At 48.3% G+C, this 21,669-nt stretch overlaps 1 protein-coding gene across 1 annotated transcript in view; it reads left to right on the top strand.

The window, feature by feature from the left end:
- The window catches only part of LOC138514393 (sodium-coupled monocarboxylate transporter 1-like), an 892,200-nt gene that overhangs the window by 393,146 nt on the left and 477,385 nt on the right, over positions 1 to 21,669 (top strand). The window contains exon 5 of the mRNA XM_069629875.1: positions 724 to 878. Within this exon, the coding sequence (XP_069485976.1) occupies positions 724 to 878 (155 nt within the window). The remainder of the gene's footprint in view (positions 1 to 723; positions 879 to 21,669) is intronic.

The following is a 21,669-nucleotide window of genomic DNA, read 5'->3' as shown; positions in this document are numbered from 1 at the left end:
ACTTCTTTCTTTTTCATGAAAATTTGCCCACACTATTTGTAAAAGTAGAGGTAAGGATAGGCAATAGTTTTTTTTTTAGTATAGGCCCTTTTATGTTGACAAGACTCCACTAGGACTGCATTATTATTATTGGCTGGTCATAGCTTGCACCCATCTTAGATTTAGGTTTAGATCGGCGTTTTTCACACAATTGATAAAGTTCAATAAACACCCTTGAACTGTGGTCACTTGTGTCTGTCTTACTTTGATACCATGCCTTCATTACAGCGGGAACAAACTCCAGTATTCCTGTATCAAATGCTTTCTATTAAATTATTTTTTGCAAGTTTTGCCATTTCCCACCATAAACAAGCTGCTTCTTGGTGCCCAAAGGAAAATGGGGTGTGGGTGGCAGCAGATGGTTCACAGTCCTTGAATCCAGTTTTTGCATTTTTTGCACGTTTCTCTAGATATCATCAGTCGTGAAAACATGGGAAATTCCACTGGTGAAATGAAAATGACAAAGAAGAAAGCCAATAGGCACATTTAGACACCATTACCTTGTTCGAAGGACGTTCAGCTGATGTCCAAATACCCCAATACCAGCAACACATTTCCTGCTTAATAAGACTAGAGAAAGATGAACAAGATCATTTTATTAACAGTATTTTTTTAATGAAAATAAGAAGTGCACATGAAATCAAGCATATGTAGGATTCCTCACACGTTTCTTGTTCTCCACAGGGCGGTCTCAAGGCGATCGTCTGGACGGACGTTTTCCAGTTTGGAATAATGGTCGCTGGATTCGTCTGCATCGTAATCCGGGCTGTCGTGGTTCAGGGAGGAATCCAAGTTATTCTAAACGACTCCTACCACGGAGGAAGATTAAACTTCTGGGAGTAAGGTTTTCAGATTATGTATTCCTCCATAGAAGCATAGCTGTAAAAAAATAAATGTGAATACATTGCAATTTCTCTGAAAGTGTCTCAACGTTATCAGGTAATATTATCCCCATGTATATGGTCGCCATTTTTCAGCGATATTTTTGTATGGCGAGATTTTTGTGGCGACATTATTACATGGAACCGTCTCAACAGAGGAGGCAGATATAGTAAGTACATGAGGAGAAACAGACAAATACCAGCAAATTAATGCACTCAAATATTCTGTAAATGGAGTGTGTGCAAGCGCAGTAGCACTATTGTGCGTTGCTGTGTAAGATTGTGGTACTGCTATAATTTCTAAAAGCACTTGGCTCTCCCGCAAAGCTTCCCACGAGTACTACAATCTGCTCCTCGCTACCATAATGATTCCTGGCTTTCAACATCACCCATAAAAGCGCTCTGAGACTCAGGCGGTGGGGCTGCTTTTCACAGCCAACATTACACTGCTTTACACCTCAATTAAGTTTGATATTATATGATATGACATTTATAACGTGCCTATACACAAGTATTTCAAGGCACAACGAGGCAGGGGAGGGGAAACAGAGGGAGGACAAAGACAGAATATTGGGCCTCATTACGAGGTTGGAGGTAACCTTGCCGGTTTTACCGGCAAGGCTACCCCCATACCGGCATGAAAATCCGGCACCAGCGAATGGGCAATTACCGGGGTATCCCGGCCCTGCCGGACCCGGTAATTGCCCTTTCGCGGGTGCCAGTGCCGGGATATCCCCATCCCCATTCCCATATCAGCCCCATAGGGTTCAATGGGAATGGGGATGCCCCTAGCACGGGTACTGTTCATAACGGTGCAGGTGCTACAGGCTTTCTGTGCTCGCGGGTGCCTTTAATTCCACCAGGGCAGACATGGCAGAATGAAAGGCATCCGCAAGCACAACTAGGAGTTTGCCGGCTCGGTGACAACAGTACCGGCAAGCATACCGTTACCGTTGTTACCGGACCGGCAACCTCGTATCAAAGCCCAATGATCTAACTAGGCCTAGTGACATTGAGATTGCACAAGTGCAGGGGAGGGGGTAGGGGAAAGCTGCAAGGGGGAGGGAAGGTTGGGAAAGTGCCAGACATGGGATCAAAAACAAGTAGTGCGGCCAGCAGATGCCAAGTGCAGGTGTTAAGTACAGGTGTCTAATAGGTGCAGGTAAGGGGACTGTAGTGTTGGAGATACAGACCACAAGTGCAGGGGTTGCCAGGAGGTAGTGCAGGAGTGCAACTGGGCGGGCAGGGACCTGGGCCCAAATTCAGAGGGTAACCAGGTGGCCCTTGCAGTATCAGACAGGAGATCAGCAGGGAAGAGGAAGAGAGAAGGCAGAAGCAAAGAGATAGGTCTTGAGGTGCTTCCGGAACTGGAGATGGTTCTGCTCAAGTTTCAGAGAGGCATGGAGGCTGCTCCGGAGGGAGGCCCATCAGAGGAGATAGATCTGCCCCCAACTCTCTGCTTGGAAAGGTGTCTGAGCGTCAAGGAGCTGGAGGTGGAGGAGAGATGATCTCTGGTAGGAAGATATTTCCGAAGAGAGTTGGAGATATTTTGGTCCCAGGCCCCAGAAGGACCTGGGGACAATGCAGAGGGTCTTGAACTTGATCCTTGCAGCCACTGGGAGCCAATTGAGAGATTGCAGGGCTGGAGAGATACGATCCCTGGGCTTGAGGCCAAGGACAAGTCTTGCAGTCCTGTTCTGGATGAGTTGTAAATGACAGAGAGTAGAAGCAGGACGATTTAAAAAGAGGCTGTTGCAGTAATCCAGCCTAGAGAGAAACAGAGCTCTGGGGACAGTGAGCTTCTGGGGGAAGGTCAGGAAAGGACAAATACCTCTGAGGAGGTGCAGCTGGTAGTTTGGCTTCTTAGAGACGTCAGATATGTGAGGAGAGAATGAGAGTGTGGAGTCAAAGATGACCCCGAGGTTCTTAGCCTCACAGGTGGGAGCAGGAAGAGGGCCAAGAGTGGCCGGCCAGAGAGTGACAGGAAAAGAAGGTGCAGGTCTGCCGATGAGGAGGATCTCCACTTTACTGGCATTAAGGCAGAGATCATTGGCGGCACACCAATCCTGGATTGCAGACAGACAATCCATGATGACGGAGCGAGAAGGGGCAGCAGAGGGGAGCCTGAAAGCGAGCTGAGTGTCATCAACATAGCACTGAAAGTTGGAGCAGAGAGCAGCAATGCCGTGGGCGAGAGGTTCCAGGTATTGGTTGAACAGCTAGGGAGAAAGGTTAGACCCCTGGGGAACACCACAGGTAGATAGTGAGATTGAGGAGACGAAAGACCCAAGTTGGACCTGGGAATGTCGGTCCAAGAGGAAAGAGGTCAGCCATGCCAGGGCCTGATCAGTGATACCCAGGTTATCACGGAGCAGGTTGAGCAGGATGGCATGGGTGACTGTGTCAAAAGCAGAAGAGAGATTGAGTAAGATGAGGACAGAGGGGTGATTAGCATCAAGGTTAGAGAGCAGGTCTTCCCAGAGGTTCAGGAGACCTGTTTCCGTGCCTCGGGCTGCTCTGAAGCCAGACTGAATGTCATGGAGACAACTAACAGATACTGTGTGATGATTAAGCTAGGAGATGGCCAGCTTTTCAAATAGTTTGCCCAGGAAAGGAGTAATGGAGATCAGGTGATAGTGAGCCGGATAGGAGGGGTCGGCTGAGGGTTTCTTGAGAAGGGGGTGCACAAGAGAGTGCTCCAGAGGGAAGGGAAGGTTCCAGTGGTGAAAGAGTGATTGCAGAAGTTGGCCAAACCTGGAGAGACAGTGTCAATGTGGTCCTTGATGGTTTTAGAAGAACAGGGAAAAACCTGTTTTGACAAGACTTTCATAGATCAGACTTGTCTAGAAACCTCGTCAGGGGTGAGCAGAGGAAAGGAAGAGCAGGGAAGATGAGAGGTGGTCGCGGGGAGGACAGAGGTAGAGGAGAAGATAGAGGGAGAAGGAGTAGAGGAGCAGAGGGTGGACAGGATGTCCTGGGTCTTAGAGATGAAATGAGAGGCTAGGGCCTTGCAGAGGGCAATATGAGGGGACAGGAGAGGTAGCGACTGCCGCAGGATTGGCCAGCTCCTTGCAGATTTTAAAGAGTTTGGCCGAGTTGTTTTATGCCGCAGAGACACAGGCTTGGATGTGAGCTCTCTTCTTGGTGAGGACAGAGTCGGTAATGCCTTTGGAGCAGGCGGCAGGCCAGTTTGTCAGAGGATGCACAAGATGCCAACCATTTCCTTTCAGCCACCCTACACTTACGTTTAAGGGTGTTGAGGTCTCAGTCATACAAGGACTTACCCTTGGCTTTGAGCTTCAAGCCGATCCTCATGACAGGGGCAAGTACATCAAGAGTATCGGAGATAGAAGAGTGGAGCTTGGAATGGGCTGTGTCAGGATGTGAGTCAGCCAGAGGTGCAGGAGGGGGAGAGAAAGTGGCGGCGAAGGCCTCAAATGACACACGCTTCATGGGTCGGATGACCGAGAAGGTGGGTGGCAGGGTGTCCAGTTAAAGGATCGGTTACAAAAGGTTTGAATCCAAAAGGTGAGAGTCAATAGGATCGAAAACCAAAGGTTCGAATATTTTTTTAAATTATATATTTTTTTTAGGTTTCCGTGTAGGTAAAAAAAGTGTTTTTTACCACAACAACAGGGGTTGTGGGGGGGAGAAATAAAAGAAAAAAATACATTTCAAACCTTTTATTTTCGGTACTTTTTATTCAAACCTATTGTAATTCGAACCTTTTGATTCAAACCTTTGACCTATAACCGGGTGGCAGTTTGGGGGTTGGCTCGGCCTTGAGGAGTATGGAGAGAGAGATGAGAGGAGAGGAAAAAGTGGTCACTCGAGGAGAGAGGAGTGGTGCGAGGATTAGAGAGGGGGAGGTCTGAGGAGATCAGAAAATCCAGGGTGTGCCCTACAGTGTGAGTCGGGCCAAAGGGAAGAATAGAGAGAGAGAGTCGCAGAGGGCACAAAAGAGTCCAGAGGAGCGGGTACAGGAAGCATCCAGATGGATGTTGAGGTCTCCAAGGAGGAGGAGTTGAGTGGTTGAGGCCAGGAGGGAGAAGGAGAGGTCCGTCCACTCGGAGAAGAAGGAGGTTATCAGACCAGCTGGCCGGTAAATAGTAGCCAAATTGAGCGAGCGGCCAGGAGAGAGAGAATGCTTGCAGACAAGGCATTCAAAGGGGGAGTAGGCCTGCATAGGAATAATAGAGGCAGGAATCCACTCCGAGAATATCGAGGATAGACCCCAACCAGAATGGTTGGATCTGGGCGCGGAGAGGATCTTGTAGCCATCTGGACGTAGAGTGCCAAAACTCATGACAGAACTGGCCGTGAACCATGTCAGACGGCAGATGTCAGAGGAGTGTTTGACAGCTGAGCGAGAGTTGTGCATGGTAATGTGGAGAAGGTTTCCATCCTTGAAAGACTTCCGGGGAGGGGTAGAAATCAGAGGTACTCCCTGCGCAAGTGTAGAAGGAGAGTACGGAGGAGTGGGCAAGGTAGCCAAGGAGGAGGATGAGGGTGCCAGAGAGGTGGCAGAGGAAGGCGGCAAGGAAGCCGAAGAAGGGAGAAAAGGGACAGCAGGAGAGGAAAGGAAATTGATAAGGCACACAAAGCTATAAAAGAGGAAGAGGTTGGCCTAAGCACCTTGGACCTAGATGGTGCGATTCAGGTAAACAGTAATGATGACCTTAGAGGAGTGGAAGGGGTTCGGGAGGGCCTAGCATCGGATGCCACCATTAATGGGAGAGGACAAGAAAGGAGAGAGCAGAGAAACCATACGAGGAGTCCATAGGTCTTGTGAGGGAACGACAAAGAGGATGTTGTTGAGTATCTGTCTGAAGGAAGCGCTGGTATAGGTGTCAGCGATAGGGAGGGCTGGGTTGGGGACCAGGATATCCTTTTTGAACTTCTTCCTACCAGACTTAGTGAGAAGAGAGGAGAAACAGTTAGAGAACATAGGAGAAACAGAGAGCACCATAGAGGATGCAGAGGCGGGTGAAAGAGGAGAGAGGAAGAGGGGGATAGTGAGGAGTGGGAGAACGGTAAGAGGGGAGACACTGGAGACGTACACAAGGGGAGGGGGTGCAAGCAGACAGAACAGGTTAGAAATAAATAAACTAATTTCATGAAGGGCTCAAAGGAAGAAGAGAAGAGTAATCAAGTATAAGTGAAAACAAAACCAGTTAACATAGTAGGAACAAGGGGACCTGAAAGGAAAAAAGGACACTGCGGGGGAACAACCAGGCAGAGCAGGGGCAGGAGAGAATGAAGATCAGGGGGAACCTAAGGAGAATCGTGGAAAAAAATGAAAAATTAAACCCATTAAGAAGTAGACAATACTGTATATGGCAAGAACTGTGTATGGCAATACGGTATATGGTAAAAAACGTATATGGCAATACGGTATATGGCAAGAACGAGGGTACCTGAAAGAAAAGGACAGAACAGGGAACAACCAGGCTGAGCTACGACTAGATATTTTATATGGCAATACTGTATATAGCAAGAACTGTGTATGGCAATACTATGGGGGTCATTACGACCCAGGAGGTAACCATGGCGCTAGTAGCAACATGGTTGCTGCCGGTATTTTACCGATTCTGCCATGGTGAATGATGGAATTACCGCCCCATTCCAAGGTTGGCGGGGCGGTAATTCCCCATTCACCATTGGCCCTTCCCCATCCCATTTTTGCCCCCATAGGGCTCAATGGAAATGGGGAAGGCGGTAGTTACGGTACCGCAAGTTGCGGTACCGTAAATACCTCCAAGGTCCCTTTGCGGGTACTATCCTTAACGGCTGGTAAACGCAAAGGGACCTCGTAATTAGGCGGAAAGGGGTTAACGGCACCCCCACCTTTTACGGTGCCGTTAACCGCTTACCGCCTGGGTCGTAATGAGGCCCAATATATGGTAAAACTTTATATGGCAATACTGTATATTTCAAGAACGAGGGAACCTGAAAGAAAAGGACAGAACAGGGAACAACCAGGCAGAGCTAGGATTAGATAAATGAGAAGTGATCAAAGGGAACCTATGGAGAAGAGTGAGAAAACAGATGGAGGTAGGCAGTACACGTAACAATAGACAGGAAATCAAATCAGAAACAGGAACAGTGAAATAAGTGAAGGGGCCCAGAAGAAAACAAGATCAACACAGCGTAGCAAAAGGGTCGCTTAATATGGTACAGCCATTGCTCATTCCTACAAAAGTACCAGGTGACCAGGCTATCGGCCAGCTGTACATGGGATTTCTCTACCTACAGAATTTTAGAAACATTTCTCCTATTAGAATATGGGGGGTCATTACGAGTTTGCCGGTATCCTGGCGGTAATTTTGGTGGGGTACCAGCAAACTGACCATACCGTTTTTGTCGCCTGATATTCCGGAGTTACTGGGATATTACAGGTGGTGGAAAGGGCGGTAAATCCCCATTTCATGGTGTCCCATGAGATTCCATGGAGGGGATTGCGGATATTTCCAGGACCGGTAACACCAATGCCGGAAATACCGGCTGTTTTCTGCCAGTTGGGTCCTCTTAGCTGGAGGTACATCAGTGAATCAACACTGGAAAACTTGTAGTTTTCCAGTCCACGAAAATTGCTGGTCACTGGATTACCAGCAATTTTACTGGCAGTTAAGTTTTTGAATATTTGACATGTTGACATATTTTATGATTTTATTTTGTTCATGTTCAGGGTGTAGCTTATTTTTCCTTGTGTTCAAAGTGTAGTTTATTTGTGTTCAGAATGTAGTTTTTTTAACTTATGTTCAGTTAGTATGTTTTCTTATTCTGAGTGTAGTTCTTTGCTTATGTTCAGAGTATAGTTGTCTTTAATTTATGTTTAAAGTGTACATCACCTCTTATAAAAACTGCGACTAAGTTTCAATGCAATCAAGCTATCAAACAATCAAGCTATTTATACAGATACAGACCACAAGTGCAGGGGTTGCCAGGAGGCAGTGCAGGAGTGCAACTGGGCTGGCAGGGACCTGGGCACGAAATTCAGAGGGTGACCAGGTGGTCAGTGCAGCATCAGACAGGATATCAGCAGGGGAGAGGAAGAGAGAAGGCAGAAGCAAAGAGATAGGTCTTGAGGTGCTTCCGGAACTGGAGATGGTTCTGCTCAAGTTTCAGAGAGGCAGGGAGGCTGCTCCAGAGGGAGGCCCATCAGAGGAAATAGATCTGCCCCCAACTCTCTGCTTGGAAAGGTGTCTGACCGTCAAGGAGTTGGAGGTGGAGGAGAGATGATCTCGGGTAGGAAGATATTTCCGAAGAGAGAGTTGGAGATATTTCGGTCCCAGGCCCCAGAAGGACTTGGGGACAATGCAGAGGGTCTTGAACTTGATCATTGCAGCCTCTGGGAGCCAATGGAGAGATTGCAGGGCTGGAGAGATTTGATCCCTGGGCTTGAGGCCATGGACAAGTCTCACAGTCCTGTTCTGGATGAGTTGTAAATGACGGAGAGTAGAAGCAGCACGATTTAAAAAGAGGCTGTTGCAGTAGTCCAGCCAAGAGAGAAACAGAGCTCTGGGGATAGTGAGCTTCTGGGGGAAGGTGAGGAACTGACGAATACCTCTGAGGAGGTGCAGCTGGTAGTTTGGCTTCTTAGAGACGTCAGATATGTGAGGAGAGAAGGAGAGTGTGGAGTCGAAGATGACCCTGAGGTTCTTAGCCTCACAGGTGGGAGCAGGAAGAGGGCTAAGAGTGGCCGGTCAGAGAGTGACAGGAAAGGAAGGTGCAGGTGTGCCGATGAGGAGGATCTCCATCTTACTGGCATTAAGGCAGAGATCATTGGCGGCACACCACTCCTGGATTGCAGACAGACAATCCAGGATGAGGGAGGGAGAAGAGGTGGCAGAGGGGAGCCTAAAAGTGAGCTGATTGTCATCAGCATAGCGTTTAAAGTTGGAGCAGAGAGCTGCAATGCAGTGTGCGACAGGTGCCAGGTATTGGTTGAACAGCTAGGGAGAAAGGTTAGACCCCTTGGTAACACCACAGGTAGGGGGTGAGACTGAGGATGAGAAGGACCCAAGATGGACCTGGGAGGGTCGGTCCAAGAGGAAAGAGGACAGCCAGGCCAGGGCCTGATCAGTGACGCCCAGGTCATCACGGAGCAGGTTGAGCAGGATGGCATGGTTGACTGTGTCAAAAGCGGAAGAGAGATTGAGTAAGATGCGGACAGAGTGGTGATTATCATCAAGGTGTAACGCTCACCTGATTCTCGCAGAGGCGCCGGTCTTGACTGGGCGACTACCGTATCTTCAAAGGTGATGTGTAGCACCCGGTTGGCTCTTTGGGCTGGACCTCTGTGCACTGTATGCCTGACTTCAAGAGTAAGATGTCTGCAGACAGAAAATATGGGATTAATGAACTGGGGTTATTGGAGTGTCCCTATCTCTTCCCTTTTTTGCTCTCCTGTAGACCCCCAAAGGTTAACGCTCTCACCTTAGGTAAGTGAATGCCGAGCTCTCCATCTGCCTCGGGGCAGGGTGCTGTAACCAGTTTCTTCACTGGATAAGGGGAGCAGGCCTCTTGACTTCAGAGGACTGCTGTCCGTCGTTTACTGCACGAACGGTAAGTTTCGAGTAATTCTATTGTCTTTAAAGTCTTTAGCAATGATGTCTCTTGTTTTGCAGGTTCCGGCGATGGCGGATGACGGGCTGAAGTGAGTTGAAGATGGAGTCCGTATGATGAATAGAAGCGCTTGGAAGCACGTAAGTAAGCGCTTGTTGCCTGCTTCACGATGCGCTCTAACTGTCTTTTATTTTGCAGGTACGAGTTCGGAGCGGCTGCAGGGTGCCGGAATACCCACTGGGGTTGATGTGGAAAGGAGTAATGGCACGTGAGTATCAAAGTTCCCCAATGTCTTTAAACGCACCTTGTTTTGTCTTTCAGATGCAGGATGCAGCGCCGAAGGCCTCCGGAGCGTGCGAAGAGTCGGTAAGCTTTTGTCTTTCAGATGCCGGAATGCTAACCTGTTCTTTCTTGTCTTTATAGGTGTTGCTGAAGACTGGATTCAGGATGGTAAGCCTTTTTCCTTAGGCCCAGGATCCGATGCAGAAGACACGATGAGCGTTCTGCTGCAGAGGATGCAGAATAACGCAAAGCAAGATTCATCCACCGAGTGTGGTTTAAATAGCCTCCTGTAGTGCTTAGGTGTCTCCTTCCACAGCCACGCCTAGGTAAGAAAAGAGTTCCTGCTTTCCAGAAGAGTTCCAGTGTTCTGAATCTAGGGAGTGACTCCTGCCCCACCCAACAGGAAAAGTAGTTCCAAACAGAAGAGGATCAGAGGCTCAGCTGGCAGGCAAGTAAGCAGCATGGTCTGCTGCAGGTAAGTCCACCCAAGCATCATGAGCCCGGCGCTTCCAGCGCTGGGACTGGGCACATTTATGAGCCTGGTGCCACTGGCGCCAGGACTGGGTCCAAAAGGTCCCAATTGGGACTGGTTGGCCCTCGGAACCTGGGTTATGGATCTGCTTCCAAGGGAGTTGGGAAAACCCTGACCTTTTGGAAGCAGAGATCATGACAGTACCTCCCCTCAAGGCCCCTCCCAAACCGGGCTTCTCCGGGGGTTTTGGCTTGTCAGGAAATGTTCGGTGAAATCTTTTGATTAGGCGAGGAGCGTGGACATATTCAGCAGGTTCCCAGGATCTCTCTTGGGGGCCGTAGCCTTTCCAGTCAATTAGGTAAAATAGTTTAGATTTGGAGATCTTGGAGTCCAGAATGCTTTTGACTTCAAACTCGAGTTCTCCATCAACTAGGATGGTTTTTGGAGATTTAGTTAGTCGGGTTTGAGGTTGCACGGGTTTTAATAGAGAGACGTGGAAGACCGGATGTATCTTCATGTGAGGGGGCAAGTCCAACTTGACCGCTACTGGGTTTATTATGGTAGTGATGGAATAGGGACCAAGGTATCTTGGGTTGAATGTGCGTGGCCCTTTTAGAGGTAGATATTTGGTGGATAACCAGACTTGATCCCCTACTTGATAGTGAGGGGCTTCCTTCCGATGTTGATCTGCTCCTTTCTTGTATTGTTCTTTATCCCTTTGAAGGTGAGAAACAGCTTCCTTAAAGGCTTGGGTGATTGTAGAATGCAGGTAGTCTACTGCTGGTGTTTCAAGATCTTGGAGGGGATCCAACTCCGAGGTTCGAGGGTGACTGCCGTACAAAAGAAAAAACGGGGTTTTCCCAGTTCCCGAATGGACAGAGTTATTGTAGGCATATTCGGCTATCCAAAGGATGTCTTTCCAAGTTTTTTCAGTTTGTTGCAGCATGCAGCGTAAATACTGTTCCAGAGTTTGATTGGTCCTCTCGGTTTGTCCGTCGGTCTGAGGGTGGTGACTGGTCGATAGTCTCACATCAATTTGAGCCGACCGACAGCAACTTCGCCAAAAATGAGAAATAAATTGACTACCTCGATCCGAAATTAGAACCGAAGGAAAACCGTGTAGTCGGACGATGTTTTCGAGAAATTCTCGGGCCAGAGTTGCTGCTGTTGGCAAGCCTTTGAGCGGAATGAAATGCGCCATCTTGGAGAATAAGTCCACGATTACTAGAATCGTATTGTATCCGGAGCATGGAGGTAGATCGGTGATGAAGTCCATAGAAAGCGTATACCAAGTGCGAGGTGGGATGTCAATAGGGCGTAAGAGGCCTGCAGGTCTTTCCTTTTGACTCTTGTTTTGGGCGCATACTCCACAAGACATTATAAAGTCTCTAATATCTTTTTTCCAAGACGGCCACCAGAAGTAGCGCTTGATCTTTTCTGAGGTCTTGGCCATACCGGGATGACCTTCCATTAAAGAATCGTGATAACAGGAGATTACTTTTTTCTGTAAATCTGTGCTGGGAGGTATAATCGTTCTTGGAAATACAATAAGTTGTCCTTTACTGCAAAGTCCTTTCCCTGCAGATGCCAATTCTGTATGTCTGCTGGAGTTACAAGTTGCCTGGCTTTATCCTTAACTTCCTCTATGGATTCTGTGGTGATTACACCCAGAATTCTTAGTTCGGGAATGATTGGTACAGGTTTAGGGTTGATCAAGTGTTCTTCCACTCCCATCCGAGAAAGGGCATCAGCTTTACCGTTCTTTGTACCAGGTCGATAGGTAATTATGAAGTCAAACTCGGCAAAGAATAATGCCCAACGGAGTTGTCTAGAGGATTGGGCTTTTGCGGTTTTCAAATATTGCAGGTTTCGGTGATCCGTAATCACAGTAACGGTGTGTCGGGCCCCCAGCAGATAATGCCGCCAAGCCTTAAAGGCAGACTTGATAGCCAGAAGTTCCTTGTCAGTAATCGTGTAATTGATTTCAGGAGGCGAGAATTTGCGGGACCAAAATGCCACGGGATGCAACTGATTGGTTACCGGGTCCTTTTGTGATAGAACTGCCCCCATGGCAAGGCTTGAAGCATCAGTTTCCACGATGTAGGGGAGCTCGGGGCGAGGGTGTTTTAAGATTGGAGCAGAGATAAATTTAGTCTTCAAATCCTGGAAAGCTTGTTCCGCCTCGGTAGACCATTCAAAACGTTTGTTTTTCTTTAACAAGGCAGTGATGGGCTGGACTATTCGAGAGAATTCGGGGATAAACCTGCGGTAAAAGTTAGCGAAGCCTAACATGCTTTGCACACCTTTTACGGAGGATGGTGATGGCCATTTGAGAACTGCATCGACCTTCTTTGAATCCATACGTACTCCGCCAGGTGATAATATGAATCCCAAGAATTCAACTTCAGTCACGTTGAAAACACATTTTTCCAACTTAGCGAAAAGTTTGTGTTGACGCAATCTTTCGAGGACCATTTTCACGTGTTTCCGATGTTCAGATTCCGATGAAGAATAAACGAGGATGTCGTCAATGTAAACAACAACACACACATCTATGAGCTCTCTGAGGACATCGTTCATAAAATATTGAAAGGCGGCCGGGGCATTGCAAAGTCCGAAGGTCATGACCTGATATTCAAATAGCCCATACTTGGTGCGGAAGGCAGTCTTCCATTCATCGCCCTCTTTTACTCGTACCAAGTGGTAAGCTCCTCTAAGATCCAGCTTTGTATATATGCATGCTTTTCTGACTTGGTCCAGGAGTTCAGGGATCAAAGGTAACGGATATCTATTCTTAACGGTGATCTGGTTCAGGGAGCGATAATCGATACAAGTTCTAAGGTCTCCTTCCTTTTTTGGAACGAAGAACAAAGCTGAAGAAGCAGGGGACTTGGAAGGACGAATAAACCCATTCGCCAGGTATTGATCCAGGTATTGTCGAAGGTGAAGGTTCTCAGGCTCGGTGAGGGCATAAATTCTACTACAAGGAGGAGTAGATCCAGGTATCAGGTCTATCTGGCAGTCATAAGACCTATGAGGAGGTAGAGTGTTAGCCTGATCCTTCTGGAAAACATCTTGGTATTCAAGGTATTCGGGAGGTAACTGGGGAGTCTCTGAAGAAATTGCTGCCAGTGCAACACCAGGTGAAGGGTGACAAGTAGAGACACATTCTGAAACTGGACCGTTCTTGCTCGCCAATCGATCAGAGGATTGTGTTTCTCTAACCAAGGTATTCCTAGAATAATCTGAAACTGAGGGGCCTTGATCACATCGAACACGATCTTCTCATGGTGTCCATCTTGACTTACTAGCGTCACCTCTTGAGTGGTATGCGTTACTGGCCCGGAGGCTATCTCCGTACCATCCACTGTAGTAATGACGTCCTTTACAGCCTTGGGACAAAGAGTTAGATTCATCCTCAAAACCATTTCATGATCCACATAATTGCCGATGGCACCGCTGTCGACGTAAGCTTCAATTGCATGTAATCGATCCGGATTATCAGGGCTAATGAGGACCATAGGTATCACGAAATGCGAGGTTACGGAACTGGTTTTCACGCTCGGCAAGAGGACCTCTATTCTTGTCGGGCGAGGTTGTTTCCCTGCTCAGAGTTTGTAACTTTGGTAACTGCAGCTCCTACTGCCTTCTTGGCAGGTTTCACCGGACAGTCTCGAAGAAAGTGCCCTGAGTTTCCGCAATATAGGCATAATTGCAACTGTTTTCTCCTTTCCCGCTCCTTTTGTGTTAGAGGACCTTTCAGACCCCCGATTTGCATGGGTTCCCAGGAGTCTACTCCTTTGGAAGGAGTTGGCGGTTTGGAAAATACTCGAGCATCAAACTTGGAACGGTCGGCCTTCCTGTTCTGCAGTCTATGATCTATTTGAACGACCAAGTCTATATAATTCAAACAGTCTTGTGGGGGATTCACTACTTGCGCTAAAACGTCTTTGAGCTCTCCACGTAGACCTCTGTAAAACAGCGTAATCCTTTTGTCCTCAGGCCATTGAGTTTCCACTATTAGTCTATTGAAAGATGCAATATAAGCCAAAAGGTCTTGATTACCCTGTCGCAACGAAAGAAGCTCATTGTCCAAGGCCTGCCCCTGTGAATGTCTTGCGAACAGTTTTTCCATACTAAGCTGAAAGGCTTGAAAATCATGGAGAACCGGATCATCTTGATTAACTAGAGGGATCGACCAGTCTGCCGCATTGCCACTAAGGTACGAAAGTACAAAAGCTACTTTAGCTTGATCAGTTGGAAAGGCTGCTGGCCGGCATAAGAAGTGCAACCGGCACTGATTGATAAATACTGCAAACCTCTTTGGGTCACCAGAAAATCGTTCGGGCGGAGCCAGAGGTACATTCCCAGGTAGGTTGATCTGCACTGGATTCATAGAGGATGTTGAAGGAAGATTTGCCCCTGATGCGGGTAACGGGGTTTGTCCGGCTTGTGACTGTAGCAATTGTCTAGCAAGACCGTCTGTTCTCTCCTTGGAAATAATTAGTTCCCTTCTTAGAGCATTCGTTTCCTGATGAGCTGCATGCACTTCTGCCCTTAGTTCCCCAAGTAACCGGGCTAGATGGTCAGTATCCGAGGTTTCCATAGCGCCTGGGCGAGAGTTTTGCGGTAGGCTTTGCGTTCTGTAACGCTCACCTGATTCTCGCAGAGGCGCCGGTCTTGACTGGGCGACTACCGTATCTTCAAAGGTGATGTGTAGCACCCGGTTGGCTCTTTGGGCTGGACCTCTGTGCACTGTATGCCTGACTTCAAGAGTAAGAGGTCTGCAGACAGAAAATATGGGATTAATGAACTGGGGTTATTGGGGTGTCCCTATCTCTTCCCTTTTTTGCTCTCCTGTAGACCCCCAAAGGTTAACGCTCTCACCTTAGGTAAGTGAATGCCGAGCTCTCCATCTGCCTCGGGGCAGGGTGCTGTAACCAGTTTCTTCACTGGATCGGTAGCGCAGGCCTCTTGACTTCAGAGGACTGCTGTCCGTTGTTTACTGCACAAACGGTAAGTTTCGAGTAATTCTATTGTCTTTAAAGTCTTTAGCAATGATGTCTCTTGTTTTGCAGGTTCCGGCGATGGCGGATGACGGGCTGAAGTGAGTTGAAGATGGAGTCCGTATGATGAATGGAAGCGCTTGGAAGCACGTAAGTAAGCGCTTGTTGCCTGCTTCACGATGCGCTCTAACTGTCTTTTATTTTGCAGGTATGAGTTCGGAGCGGCTGCAGGGTGCCGGAATACCCACTGGGGTTGATGTGGAAAGGAGTAATGGCACGTGAGTATCAAAGTTCCCCAATGTCTTTAAACGCACCTTGTTTTGTCTTTCAGATGCAGGATGCAGCGCCGAAGGCCTCCGGAGCGTGCGAAGAGTCGGTAAGCTTTTGTCTTTCAGATGCCGGAATGCAGTGTGAAGACCTCCGGAGCGCACGAAGAGTAGGTAAGCCTTTGTCTTTCAGATGCCGGAATGCTAACCTGTTCTTTCTTGTCTTTATAGGTGTTGCTGAAGACTGGATTCAGGATGGTAAGCCTTTTTCCTTAGGCCCAGGATCCGATGCAGAAGACACGATGAGCGTTCTGCTGCAGAGGATGCAGAATAACGCAAAGCAAGATTCATCCACCGGGTGTGGTTTAAATAGCCTCCTGTAGTGCTTAGGTGTCTCCTTCCACAGCCACGCCTAGGTAAGAAAAGAGTTCCTGCTTTCCAGAAGAGTTCCAGTGTTCTGAATCTAGGGAGTGGCTCCTGCCCCACCCAACAGGAAAAGTAGTTCCAAACAGAAGAGGATCAGAGGCTCAGCTGGCAGGCAAGTAAGCAGCATGGTCTGCTGCAGGTAAGTCCACCCAAGCATCATGAGCCCGGCGCTTCCAGCGCTGGGACTGGGCACATTTATGAGCCTGGTGCCACTGGCGCCAGGACTGGGTCCAAAAGGTCCCAATTGGGACTGGTTGGCCCTCGGAACCTGGGTTATGGATCTGCTTCCAAGGGAGTTGGGAAAACCCTGACATTTTGGAAGCAGAGATCATGACACAAGGTTAGAGAGCAGGTCTTCACGGAGGTTCAGGACAGCAGTTTCCGTGCTTCTGGCTGCTCTGAAGCCAGACTGATGGTCATGGAGACAACTAACAGATTCTGTGTGACGATTAAGCTGGGAGATGGCCAGCTTTTCAAATAGTTTGCCCAGGAAAGGAGTAATGGAGATCGGGTGATAGTTTGGCAGATAGGAGGGGTCGGCTGAGGGTTTCTTGAGAAGGGGGTGCACAAGAGAGTGCTCTAGAGGAAAGGGAAGGTTCCAGTGGCGAAAGAGTGATTGCAGAAGTTGACCAAACCTGGAGAGACAGTGTCAATGTGGTCCTTGATGGTTTTAGAAGAACAGGGAAAAACCTGTTTTGACAAGACTTTCATAGATCAGACTTGTCTAGAAACCTCGTCAGGGGTGAACAGAGGAAAGGCAGAGCAGGGAAGATGAGAGGTGGTCGCGGGGAGGACAGAGGTAGAGGAGAAGGTAGAGGGAGAAGGAGTAGAGGAGCAGAGGGTGGACAGAATGTCTTGGGTTTTAGAGATGAAATGAGAGGCTAGGGCCTTGCAGAGGGCCTGAGAGGGGACAGGAGAGGTAGAGACTGCAGCACGATTGGCCAGCTCCTTGCAGATTTTAAAGAGTTTGGCCAAGTTGTTTGATGCCGCAGAGAGACAGGCTTGAATGTGAGCTTTCTTCTTGGTGAGGACAGAGTCAGTAATGCCTTTGGAGCAGGCGGCAGGCCAGTTTGTCAGAGGATGCAAAAGATGCAAACCATTTCCTTTCAGCCACCCTACACTTACGTTTAAGGGTGTTGAGGTCTCAGTCATACAAGGACTTACCCTTGGCTTTGGGCTTCAAGCGGATCCTCATGACAGGGGCAAGTACATCAAGAGTATCAGAGATAGAAGAGTGCAGCCTGGAATGGGCCATTGTTGGGGAGAATTCTCATTTATGGCTAATTTCCCTCAACTAGTGAGTCCACCAGCAGCTTTGCTGGACTTCTGGAGTTTATTCTTTTACACTTGGTAAGAGTGTGAGCATTTCCCCACTCTTACCTGTGTTTTGGCAAGTATATTTCTCTGTTTTTGTGATTGTGGACTCTGTAGTACACCACTTCAGTAGCCCCCTTCTTTTGTGTGTCACACAGAACCTTCAGTGCAGTGACACAGGGTTGTCTTTAAGACTTCTGCCCGACTCCATTTCTGAGGCTGACTACAGTCCCCCAGAAAAGGGTAAAGTTGCCATTAACTTTACTTAGTCAATTTACCACAGAACCAGTACGCCCCACCTTCCGTGGAGTACTGTGGAGGGTTACTTCATATCCCTCTGAATCTGTACCTCATAGATCATTGTTTCGCTGTTTTAACATTTAGACTTGGCTGGTGGCAGTGGTATCTCACCTACCTTTTCTACCGCGATTATATTAGATAAACGCGGCATTGTTTTAGGCTATTATATTAGCCTCGAACATAAACCCGCTTGACCAAATTGTCTTTCTCTTGGCTCCGGTTGGGTTTATTCGCCATTTCTTTTTGTTAAAGTCCTTCTTGTGTTTTACTTTGAGCGGCAAACTAGGTTTGCCTTCTTTGTTCACCGTCTTTTGGTGGGCTTCTGCTCAGAAGCCCTCCACCAGGCACCTGGGTGTCTAGGTGGGCTGAATGTGAGGGAGGGGTGTAGTCACCCCCTGCACAGGGTATCCTAGGAAACCCAAGTCACACTTTGCCATGATTGGCTGAGGTGGTTGTCCAGGCTGGACAACCCCCCTGCAGGGTGATTGACAGCCAGGCTGTGTGAATGGGGGTTTTGTGCATAAAAGGTCTCTTGGGCTAGAAGTCAGAGTCGCCACTGGAACTGCAAGGAACCGGAGAGAAGCAGAGAGAACGACGACTGCTGCAACTACCCCGTCTCGGTGAAGCCCTGCTGCAGTCCTGAGCTATCTACCCTTCGACGACTAGAGAAATCCGTCCGGAGTCTTCTTCCCTTGAGCCTGGTGGGGATAACCAGCTCATCTTCCACAGCCAGAGGATCCTCTTCCTTGGTCGAAATCGCTGCACACTACTTTAGTGGTCCGCATAGCCATCTGAAGAGCCTCTCCTGTTTTTAAGGAGCACACCTTTTAATTGCGTCGCTGCTGCCGGCTTCATCCCTGTGTGGTGCATACCCCCTTCAGACGTCCTCCTTCACAATGAATCCCCAGGAACCGTGGGCCTGCGGGAAACCAACAGGAACAACTGCCAGGGTACAAGCTGCACCATTGGAATAAGGTACTGTGTTCTGCTTGAAGAAACAGGGTGAACCCCCTTTTCTTCACCTCCAAGGCTTGCCCTTGTCTTCCCTCCTTCTTATGACATTTGCTTCCAAACATTGACAATATCGAAGTACTCTTGGCTATGTTGAATCGTGAACTGTCTGACTGTGTGATCTTTGGCAACAGGTCCTCGGAGTCACTTAACCCTGGCTCCGACCCTTTGATTCTTGAACTCCTGTCTCTGAGTGTTTCTCGATTCTGTCTGCCTAACCAAAATATTGCCTGTGATATTTGCCTCCAACTCCCTCTGGGTATCTCAGGTGCTAAGTGTGTTTTTGCCCCGGTTGCATTTCATGTCACGGATGGATACGCGTTTATTTAGTAGACCGAACTGTCAAAAAGTGATTGCAGTCGTATTCATGGTAACGTGTTTTGTTCGTAACACCGGTCCATTCAAACACAGGGTACTTACCTTGAGATTTACTGTACAAAGTGAATTGGTTAGTTGTAGTATATTTTACGTGTGGTTTGTGTTTGAGTTTAATAGAAGTGTTGTGTTTATAACAAATGGTTTAAAAATAAATTTACTTTTATTTTTTTACCCGAAACCTTGAGTCAGTGTTTGCTTGAGTCACAGTAATTGTGGTCCCTTTTGTGTAATCTCTGCTACTGCTCATATACTCTTGAGATAAGCCTGGCTGATCCGCCACTGCTACCACTCTGACATAGTAGTGCAGGCTTGTACCAAAGGTAAACCTTGTATTGCCAACTGTAGTCTTAATTGTGTGTAGTGGTCCCTAAGGGCACTGCACAGGATTCTGCCTAACAGCTGTGTCAGGAAGTGAGTCAGCTAGAGGTGCAGGACGGGGAGAGAAAGTGGCGGCGAAGGCCTCAAATGACACACGCTTCATGGGTCGGATGACCGAGAAGGTGGGTGGCAGTGTGGGGGTTGGCGAGCATAGACAAAGAGAGATGAGAGGAGAGGAGAAAGTGGTCACTCCAGGAGAGAGGAGTGATGAGAGGATTAGAGAGGGGGCGGTCTGAGGAGATCAGAACATGTAGGGTGTGCCCTGCAGTGTGAGTCGGGCCATAGGGAAGAATAGAGTCGCAGGTCACAAAAGAGTCCAAAGGAGGGGGGACAGGAAGCATCCAGGTGGATGTTGAGGTCTCCAAGGAGGAGGAGTTGAGTGGTTGAGGCCAGGAGGGAGAAGGAGAGGTCCATCCACTCGGAGAGAAAGGAAGTTATCTGACCAGGTGGCTGGTAGATAGTAGCGACAGTGAGCGAGCGGCCAGGAGAGAGAGAACGCCTGCAGACAAGGCATTCAAAGGAGGAATAGGCCTGAATAGGCATAATAGAGGCAGGAATACACTCTGAGATGATCAAGGATACACCCCTACCAGAATGGTTGGATCTGGGCGCGGAGAGGATCTTGTAGCCATCGGGAAGGAGAGTGTCAAAACTCATGACAGAACTGGCCATTAACCATGTCAGACGGCAGATGTCAGAGGAGTGTTTGACAGCTGAGCGAGAGTTGAGAGTGGCAATGTGGAGAAGGTTTCCATCTTTGAAAGACTTCCAGGGAGGGGTACAAATCAGAGGTACTCCCTGCGCAAGTGTAAAAGGAGAGGACAGAGGAGTGGGCAAGGTAGCCAAGGAGGAGGATGAGGGTGCCAGAGAGGTGGCAGAGGAAGGAGGCAAGGAAGCCGAAGAAGGGGGAAAAGGGACAGCAGGAGAGGAAAGGAAATTGATAAGGCACACAAAGCTATAAAAGAGGAGGAGGTTGGCCTGAGGGCCTTGGACAAAGATGGTGCCATTCAGGTAAACATTAATGATGACCTTAGAGGAGTGGAAGGGGGCCGGGAGGGCCTCCCGCCGGATGCCACCATTAATGGGAGAGGAAGAGAAAGGTGAGAGAGCACAGAGACCATATGAGGTGTCTATAGGTCTGGCGAGGGAACGACAAAGCGGATGTCGGTGAGGGTTTGTCTGAAGGAAGCGCTGGTATTGGTATCAGCGATAGGGAGGCCTGGGTTGTAGACCAGGATATCCTTTTTGAACTTCTTCCTACCAGACTTAGTGAGAAGAGCAGGAGAAACAGAGAGCACCATAGAGGATGCAGAGGTGGGTGAAAGAGGAGAGAGGAAGAGGGGGGAGGTGAGGAGTGGGAGAACGGTAAGGGGGGAGACACTGAATACATACACAAGTGAAACAAAAACCAGTTAACAGAGTAAGAACGAGGGGACCTGAAAGGAAAAAAGGACACTGCGGGGGAACAACCAGGCAGAGTAGGGGCAGGAGAGAATGAAGATCAGGGAGAACCTAAGGAGAAGCATGAAAATAAAACAACAAATAAACCCATAAAGAAGTAGGCAATACTGTTTATGGTGAAAGTGAGCGTCCCCCAAAAATGCATTTAAGACTCCCCAATGAGAGTCAGAAAAAGACACACCCCAGGAGGGAATGAGACCAAGACCAAGTGCGGGTGAAGTCAAAAGGTAAATGTTTATCTAAACCAAAATAGGGCAAGCAGAGAACTCTGCAAACTCCGAGAGTGCTCTGCCAAACATCAGAAAACATTCACATGTTGTTACAAAACCACGTCACCTATGACATGGGAGCTAGGTATTACATGAGTCGATGAGATTGGGCAAAGGGGACAGGCACTATAGGATGTGTAGGGTCGAAGCTTCAGGATTGGTGAGGCTCCGCCTGGCGTCGTGGTGATGCTTGGAGGTCAGCTGGCATCTCGGCTGCACTAACATTTGCCCTTGTGGCCACACATACACATTCAGTGTTAACTTCTGCTTCATAATGCCCTGTAAATCCTACAAGTCGTTATTCTAACATCACAAAGGAAATGGCACATAACTCAAGGTGTGTGTGTTTCATCATCATACAATACTATACAATGACTGGACCGCTTCACGGGTTCAGGTGGCTTACCAGGGGGCACATTTCAGGGATACCTCCATCACTCTTCTACGTTAGATCTTAGTGGAGGACATCTTTATAGCATGTTAGTACAAGAGTAGATATATGGTCACCATGGTCAGTCGGGGTGGGGGTGAGCTGGGATAGTACCTGGTCAGAGGGCACATAGCTAATACATCACAAGGCGGTGGGATGAGTGAGGCTTGTTGCTCAAATTTCTTTAA

The sequence above is a fragment of the Ambystoma mexicanum genome, chromosome 12, assembly GCF_040938575.1.
Source record: "Ambystoma mexicanum isolate Mex_15411 chromosome 12, UKY_AmexF1_1, whole genome shotgun sequence".
In the NCBI taxonomy this organism is placed as follows: domain Eukaryota; kingdom Metazoa; phylum Chordata; class Amphibia; order Caudata; family Ambystomatidae; genus Ambystoma; species Ambystoma mexicanum.
Note: the sequence above shows the minus strand (reverse complement) of the source record. Positions and strands in the feature narration are given on the sequence as shown.